Consider the following 8,992-nt stretch of genomic DNA (forward strand, 5'->3'; position numbering starts at 1 on the left):
AACGTAACTCATTTAATGAATGACTGCAGACTGGTTTGACATTGTCAGTGATAAACATGAGATATCTGATGCTTGATGCAGTGAAAATACTGCATTTAAGGGGGAGCATGTAAAAAATGTGACCGCAAGGTAACTGAAACAACATTGTGTTCTGTTTGATACAGTATGTCTGTGTGCTGGTAGTACTGCAGTGGTACATACATTATCATAACACTGGTTCTACCTTTTGTCCATCTCCATTTATTAAAAATGAAGATGCAAAATAATTGCAGCGAGTTGACATGCTGCTGGTGGAAAAAGAGGAAGAGGGGTCAAGTATGCCCTGAGACAAACTATTTGCACAAAACATATACAGTAGTGGCATCCTGCTACATTTCCTGTTAAACATTGTTAAAATAATGTTTGTTTGTGTGTGTGTGTGTGTGTGTGTCTGAAACTCAATTAATGTATTGACAAAATAAAAACTATACATGGATAATCTATGCACTGCCACAGCAGGAAGTATCATATCTTTGTACACATACAAAGTTTCAGTCAAAGTTGTTCTGCTTCTGAATCTGCACACACATGGTGTGACCTGTACGTTTTCACACTCTGGGTGGTTTGTTTACTGTGCTGTACAACTCTTCAGCAGCTGCCTGGACTTGAGGACTACAGGAGAAAGAACAATTAATTGATTGCGTATACATTTTTATGTGAAGTAAATTCTTCAAAAACATTATTTCAACCCTAATGATATCAGATTTGAAGATGCTGTGTTTCATTCACTTACTGTATAAAAACAGGTGATTCTCACTTGGAGGTCGTTTTGAAGTTGACGGCTGCATACTGGACATATTCTTGTCTCTGAGGTGGTTGGGTGTTGGAGTAGAGAGACACTTCATGGTTGGTAGAACGAGGGAAGTGGACGCTGCTGTAGTGAAGCTCATCCTGTGGTTCTGTGGGTTCTCCATGTGGAGCAGTGACAAGTGTCCTGGACACAGCTGAGATGTTGTCATACATAGGATCTGACTTGGTCTGACGGGGAGACAGAACAGACAAGGTGTGTGTGGTGGGGTATGGAGCGTCTATTATTTTTTTCTTATTATTTTTATTTCTTTCTTTCTCTCACTTTCTCTCTCTCTCTCTCTCTCTCAAGCACGCACGCACGCAGGCACGCAAACACCACTGCAGTTTGGGGTCCTCTAATTCTGTAAATACCTGTCCACTTTGTGCTGAGTCAGTGCTGGATTTCTGAGTTTTCTTCTTCCTATATCAAACCAGTAAGGAATTAATGACACAAGTTGCTATCAATTAAAACTGATGTGTCCATTTGTAGAAATTGCAAAGCAGAAATGTAGTTACAGTAAGTAAAAAATATATGATCAGTAAGAAATATTTTCAATCTTTTTTACCTGATCCACAGGTAGGCCAGGGATAGAAAAAACAGGCTCAATGCAGTAATTGATATTGCTGCATTTTTAACTGCAGATGGTTGTGCTATAAATAGATAGATAGATAGATAAATAAATAAGTGATAGGGGACAGAGAGAGAGACACACACACACACACACACACACACACAGAGAGAGAGACAGACAGACAGATTTACTATGCATTCGGCGAATAATAATCACATTTAAAATGTAATAGTGTTGCTTCTAATAATAGTGTTGTTGTTGGAACAACAATTTCGCATGTAAAAAGGGCTTCCAACATGTGTGAGAGTGAAATATTAAACTTTACTCACATGTGACAGTGAGAGTTTCTTCAGGACTTCTGAGCTCCTCTTGACCTTTGACAGCACAGGAGTATTCTCCTGCATGCTGACTGCTGACTGGGTCTAGAACCACATAGTTCTGTTGGCTCTGTTTCTGGGTTACAACTTGTCTGTTCTGGTACCACATGTAGGTGGGGTTGTCAGTCAGAGGACAGCTGCTGCTACACACCAGTGTCACTCTCTGTCCCTCTGTTGCCATGGCACCAGGAATCATCTTCAATTTCAGGGCTGAAGGTCAGAATGGTCATTTGGTGTTATGGTGGGCTTGTTCATCACTTCACTGTTCACCAAAGAAAAGAACTGATAGAAGAAGAAAAGTCAAGTTTATGTTTAAGTTCAAAGACTTTATCAATAACCCACCTGTCACATATATTTGAACACCAGGATAACCAACATATTTTCCTCCTGCCTGATTTGTGTGAAATCTGAACTTGTATTTAGCTGAGTCACTGTCTCTCAGGTTTTTGATTGTCAGGATGTGATGGTTCTTTGTCTGTCCAGAGAATTCCACTCTACCTTCATAATGTGGGACCTTGGTCAGTTTTGAGGGATTCTCTTCACCACTTTCCCATGTCGTAAACCAATATCCATCTAACAGCTGATGACCAGTGGGGTATGAATAATTACATGATATGTCCACTGATGAGCCGACCAGAGCACAGATTATCTGTTTCATATAATTCACTCTCCAACAGCTTTCACCCTGAACACCTGAAACATAGACAATAAGGAAACTAAAAGAACATAGAACACAAAATGTTGAGTACTGACATATTCATTATGCAGCATGAAAAGAGCAATTATCTCAAGCAAATCAACATGTTCATACTCACACATTGAAGGAGATCGAAGATCATTTTGGCCTTTTACATCACAGTAATAACTGTGATCAGAAGGACTAGAGGCATAGTACTGCTGACTTTTGATTTTGTAGTCTCTCTTCTTGAACCATCGAAAGGTGGGTTTGGGGTCTGTTAGAGTACAACTGGTACTACAGCTCAGTATAACATTCTGTCTGGTTGTAGTGCCCACTTCAACATGTAGATCTGTTCAGAAGATGAGTACATACAGTAGGTCATAATGTTGGCTGTAAAAATGAAGATTTCTGCTGTGACTGGTGATGTAGCAAAGGAGCAAAAAGATCATAATGTACATAACACAAATGCCAGTCATAGACCTTAAGCTTATCTGATTAAGTCATGTTTTATCTCTCCACTACAGACCTCCCAGCATGCTAAAGATATAGAAACAATTACATTAGAATTCTCATTGAAATTATAATATTAAGCTAAAGTTCTTAAAAATGAACTCATAAACTAGTCTGGAATTAAACCCACACCTATTTCAAATGAGTCTATTAAGCTCTCAGTTCCATCACCAATTTGGAGCCAGGGAGTTATTATGTATTTAGATACTATAGAGCGTGCAAACTGCCAACGCGTCGTCAGTCACCAAGGGGGGGCGCGGCATAGTAGCGCAGACATGTTTGTTTTGGGCAATGTTAAAGGAGACACCATGAATTTAAAAAAAAAATGATATTTAATATCATATGGTGTATGTCCCTCAAACCATTTTCAAAAGGTTTGAGCCTAAATCAACATACTAAACAAATATAATTGTGTCTAACCTCTGAAGTATGTGATAGAACAGGAGTTATTCATCAATGATATAGGACACATTCTCCCACCAGCATAGGTCATTCTAACGCAGCTCGGATTGACAGAATCTAGGAGAAATAAATTACATGCAGTCACTGACATGCAGTCACTGATATGATTTTGACAAACACATTATGTAAACACTTATTGTAAACCATTTGTCAGAATAGTTAGTGCAGTACGTGGCACCATTTATTAAAATGTAGAGAGAATAATCGCACATCCACTGTTGCTTATTTCAGGTGCGTTGGATAGTAGATAATCTGAATCAAACAAGAGGTCCCGCACACTGTATCTTGCTGTGGCAACTCACTTTTTTTAATGACAAACGTTTCGGTCCGTCTGGACCTTCCTCAATAGTGTCTATTGAGGAAGGTCCAGACGGACCGAAACGTTTGTCATTAAAAAAAGTGAGTTGCCACAGCAAGATACAGTGTGCGCTGTGCGGGACCATTTATTAAAATGAAATATATATTTAGTTAGCTATCTACCTCAAACTATATAATAAACAGCCATTACAGAATCTCAATTATTACAGATTTGATAATGTCACCACTCACCGACTGAAGCATTAGGGGCTTTGAGAGCTTCATGACCTTTAACAGCACAGGAGTAGATCACTTCTTCCTCACTGTTATCAAGGAGTTGGTACCAGGGAGACGAGTCCTCATAGAGGAGCTGTCCATTCTTATACCACATGTAGGTGTGGCTGTCAGTCAGAGGACAGCTGGTACTGCAGTTCAAAATCACTCTCTGTCCCTCTCTCAATGGACCAAGTATCACCTTCACCTGTAGGTCTATATACTCACATTTGTATACATGTTCATTAGAAATACACAATTAACAATTAGATTATTTCATTAATACATTTCTGGCATTGTAACTATTACTGTACCTGTGACATTGAGACTAAAGCTTGAAGTGTCAGTGGAGTTTGTGCACTGGTATATTTTTGCATCACTCGCTCTCACTTCAAAGATTCTTTGAGTTGACTGACCATCTGGAGAATTGACTATATAACAGAATATCAGACAGCTGTTTGCAATGAAACAGTTCTTTAAATTGTCTAGTATAGCAGTTTATGTTTCTTGTGGGATGTGTACCTGAGCATGGCAGATCTACTGATGATCCCTTCAAAACACACATGTGTTTTGATTGCTCCACAATTCCTGACACAGAATGCATTACATTAGAAGAACACCAGGACAGATTTTAATCAAAACATGACATCACAGCAAAGGCTTCATCCTACAAGGTGATGTGGCAGTGAGGTATGGTTTGTCAGCATTTATAAAAGACCGTCCACACACCAAGAACGGTAACATGTCACGGTCAACACATCACTCAGATTTACAGAACGTCATTGTTCATCAGTGTGGATGCTCACATCATTATCGTTATACAGTAACTATCTCCATAGTTATCATTGTCTCTGCCAGGCTGGACATGGGGTACATGTAGCAGTCAAATATTTTCATATTCCATTCCAATTGGCTATGACTGATTGCCAAAGTTTGCGGGCCCTGGGTAGGCAACCCAGCCTGGCGAAGACCTGCACTCTGTGGAGTTCACTTTTCTAGTTCTTGATGTGAATGGTATTTTAGTGTAAGTGTAGTGCCAAACTGAGTTGTTACACAACTGCTAAACCTCCACCTGCAAAGGGTGAATTACGACTGACAGACAGACAGACAGACACGGACACAGGTGAAAATACAGCAACAAATTCCTACCTGAGACAGACTTGAGAATAGCCACAAACACACATCCTGTTACAGCCAACATCATCTTTTGGTTTTTAGCTAGAAAGATGACTGAATAAAAACATTCATGACAGCCTCATTAGAAAATACTGCGTTAATGTATTCATTAATTAATTATTAATAACATGCCATTTCTTAAAATCCACAGCACGTACTTACTTAATAGATGATAATTTGTTGAGACTGAGACCAGTAATACACACATATGGCTTGGGTTGTGACAACATGGAAAAGACTTCCTTCCTCTTTATTTTGAAACTCAGAGTTCACTTATGCAATAGCCAAGTGTTTAGTGCACATACACCACATGGGTGCAAAATGTCCTTGTGACAGAGTCCCAGTTTCAATTCCCGGCAGCCGGATCATTCGCTGTATATCATTCCTCTATTCTCTCTCTCTCTGCATTTACTCTCTTATATCGAACTAACTGACAAGCAAAGTTCTGAATCAAACATGGTGATGCTTGATGTGCTGTAACAGTGATTACTTTAACTTTAGATACTCAGTTAGAGTAGCCTATTTAAAGGAGATTTTTCAACTGTGTTTGATATGTGTCTTTTTGTGCTGGTACTCCTGCAGTGGTTACTTACAGTGTCACATGACAATAGATTGATTCCACTTGGTTCCATTTTAATATATGCTTAACAAGGTAGATGCAAAATGGCCACAATTGGAGTTTACATCATAATAATAATAATAGGCCTAATAATAATACATATTTTAATAATAATTCCTTTGTAGTTGCTACTGTAGCAGGCATAATGGTGGTAAAGAACACTTGCATTGGACACACACACACACACACACACACACACACACACACACACACACACACCAAAAAAATCCAACAATTTCAACAGGCACATTCTGGTTGTTTCATGTTATAGAGCAGTTCATTTAGACACTTCAGCTCAGAAATAACCAGACCATGAATTATCCATTTACCATTTACTAACCATTTACCATATATGCAATGATATTGCATTCAAGTTTGGCGGTGTGACTCTGCTCTTGTGATATTAAAGATTCCCTGTGCAAAAATGTCACAGATCTTCAATCACAAAACCCCCAGCATAACCCAGCATTAACCCATAGCATAAATACAGTTTTACATAAACATTGAACCTTCAATGCCTAATTAAACTACCACGTATCATAGTACAATCCATAGAATCATAGTACAATCCATAGAACCACAGTACAATACACAGAATCATAGTATAATCCATAGAACCACAGTACAATACACAGAATCAACCTATAACAATATGAACTAAATGCCACAGGGAGGAGGCCGGGGAGGTGGAGGGCATTTGAAAACCAACAGCTGTACAACCTGCAATGACAGCTAAGCAGAACAGAGAGCAGATCTGCTTAAATGACCCGCCAGTGTTGCACTGTGGGTATGAGGGCGTGAGTGAGTTGGCTTGAAGCGAATGAGAATGACAAGAGGTTGAACGTACTGACTTAAAGGAGTACAACTGTATAAGCGAATGGGGAGGGGTCCGGGGAGTGTGAATGAAGAATATAAACATTCTGCCTTCCGTGTCTACATGAATTATCGTTACACTGAATTTGAATTGAACATTTGTCACAGTGAGACTATTATTTGGTGCATATTGAGGTAGTAGCCATAGCACAGAAAATTAGAAGAGCTGGCCTATGTATGTTTATGCATCAATTAATAATTTTAAAAGGCACATTCCCTCCATGGAATACAAGAGCGCTCGCCTCAAAACCTACCCACCCAGTTGTTTTTGTCTTAAATAAACCACCTCATCGCTGCAGTGTCTGTCTCACCCTTAAGGAGGAGAGGGTTAAATAGTGAGGGTCAAGGAGGTAGAATGGTGTGATTATTGTGAATCCCAGCAGTTGTATGCTCAGTGTCCAATCTGGTTTACACATGCCTTGACCTTTGAGTGTTTGAAATAGCCCTCTTATAACCTCGGTCGAGGTACACACAGCACTTCCTGATCCTTGACCTCTCTTCTAAGCTTTAAGCCGGCCAATCATAGTGTTTCTTGACATGACAGGGATTGGCCGACGATGTTGAGACATCACCCGGGGTAACAGATGTGACCCAGGAAATTAAGAGAGGATGGTTTTCTTGTGAGAAAATACCAGCATTCAAATATAAACAAACAGATCAACTGTTCATGCGTGGATGAGCACTTGCAAGCACATTAAATGAAACAAAAGCACATGCACGCGCACTCACATGACAAAAGGGTGTTTATACTTAGTTGTGCGCCAAGGTCACACACCGAAAGTAGCCGATCTGTAATTTTCAGTGACCTGCTATTTTCGGTGCAACGCGAACTATAACCAAATACTTAATAAGTCAGGCTACCAACCATGTCGGGGAGAGACGAATGAGGAAGGAGCCTCCCTTGAACAACTGAGGGTCAGACCTGTAGAGGGCGCCATGTTATTACACTCTTTATCTGCACAGGACTATTTGTCAGTGAGACCAATTGTATGCCACTCTTTCCTATGCCATATATTCATGGCTTGTCAACACTTTGAAGGCCATTTGTTTGCTAATGTTTTCCACTGTTTACTGGATTTTCTGATATGATATTGTCCATGGGAAAAGCCTAGTAAGACCAAAGATATCTCACACTGAATCCAGATAATTCTACAGTCCCGCTTTAGCAAATGGAGAAAATCCATCTGAAAATAATATGTAGGGTTAACGCCCATAGCAGGTGCTGTGTGTGTGTGTGTGTGTGTGTGTGTGTGTGTGTGTGTGTGTGTGTGTGTGTGTGTGTGTGTGTGTGTGTGTGTGTGTGTGTGTGTGTGTGTGTGTGTGTGTGGGCGCATGCATGCGTGTGCACATGCTTGAGGATCCGCCATGTATACGGCACAGAAGGGTACACATGGAGGCCCTGATATCTTAATACCTAGCCATAATATAAGAGTGAAGGCTGTGTGTGTGTGTGTGTGTGTGTGTGTGTGTGTGTGTGTGTGTGTGTGTGTGTGTGTGTGTGTGTGTGTGTGTGTGTGTGTGTGTGTGTGTGTGTGTGTGTGTGTGTGTGTGTGTGTGTGTGTGTGTGTGTGTGTGCGTGCGTGCGTGCGTGCGTGCGTGTGAGAGAGACAGACAGACAGACAGACAGAGCTTACGCTATGGAATGAATTGCTTGGCTGTGTGTGTGACGATGCATGTCCATAAATGTCCTTAATTTACTGTATGGTATGGTGAACCTCTAACATTTGACTAAGTGGATACATGTGATATTTTTAAAATAAATGCAGGTAGGCCATGTGGGTTCATGACACATGTAAGAATAGAGAAGGTAAAGTCGATGGTCAATGACAGAGGGAAGAATGAAAGTCATGAAAGTGGAGCACAGCTAGCTTTAATGCGGCTTAGTTGAATGTCAGCTGAAATGCTGAACCATCGTGTATGACCAGCAACCACTAAGCCTGCTATACTGTTTTGACATGACTAAAGTGTTTTAGCTGTGGTTAGTCTGGCAAAACCCATTACTAGTTGACAACCCATAAAACACTAAAAGTGATACTAACAGCAACATCTGTATTGCCCCACCTCACCAAGAGGAAGCTGTGTACAGTATGTCGTAAAAGCTCCCTTTCTGGCTTTGCGAGCAAATATTTTGTGAATTGGGGACATAAGCGTGCTTTACTTTTTTACCATCTAGAACAGGGTTTATGTTCCCTGACCAATGACAGCTCATGCCACTACGTGCATGACAACACAAAAAAGAATCACATCTGATTTGGCCATGAAAGCCTGAAATGAAGTGAAATGAAAGTAAAACTGAAGAAGAGCATGAATGTTAGGTCGTAGCATC

At 40.3% G+C, this 8,992-nt stretch overlaps 1 protein-coding gene across 2 annotated transcripts; it reads right to left on the reverse strand.

Annotated features, from left to right (window-relative positions):
• Window positions 1-95: 95 nt before the first annotated feature.
• On the reverse strand, window positions 96-5,222 carry LOC311053232 (uncharacterized protein). Of its 2 annotated transcripts, none has more exons than XM_084068689.1 (12): window positions 5,148-5,222; window positions 4,521-4,586; window positions 4,313-4,429; window positions 3,978-4,214; window positions 3,387-3,485; window positions 2,593-2,805; window positions 2,120-2,470; window positions 1,730-1,987; window positions 1,395-1,479; window positions 1,201-1,249; window positions 797-1,017; window positions 96-651 (listed from the first exon to the last, which is right to left on the reverse strand). In XM_084068689.1, exons 1-12 carry the CDS (start codon window positions 5,200-5,202, stop codon window positions 588-590), a joined length of 1,815 nt encoding a protein of 604 aa, XP_083924815.1. In that variant the 5' UTR covers window positions 5,203-5,222; the 3' UTR covers window positions 96-587. The 2 variants fall into 2 exon arrangements, with proteins under 2 accessions (XP_083924815.1, XP_083924816.1); XM_084068690.1 differs by having other exon boundaries at window positions 773-1,017.
• Window positions 5,223-8,992: the final 3,770 nt, after the last annotated feature.

This window comes from Gymnoscopelus microlampas (genome assembly GCF_963454915.1).
Source record: "Gymnoscopelus microlampas genome assembly, chromosome: 2".
Lineage (NCBI taxonomy): Eukaryota > Metazoa > Chordata > Actinopteri > Myctophiformes > Myctophidae > Gymnoscopelus > Gymnoscopelus microlampas.

What these genes read in the sequence shown, in the direction of transcription:
- LOC311053232 (XM_084068689.1), bottom strand. Translation starts at nt 5,202, where the DNA reads ATGATGTTGGCTGTAACAGGATGTGTGTTTGTGGCTATTCTCAAGTCT. An exon ending in TTCTATCACATACTTCAGAG is followed by an intron (nt 2,806 to 3,386) that starts GTTAGACACAAT and finishes TCTTCTGAACAG; the next exon opens with ATCTACATGTTGAAGTGGGC. An exon ending in AACTTCAAAACGACCTCCAA is followed by an intron (nt 652 to 796) that starts GTGAGAATCACC and finishes TTTCTCCTGTAG; the next exon opens with TCCTCAAGTCCAGGCAGCTG.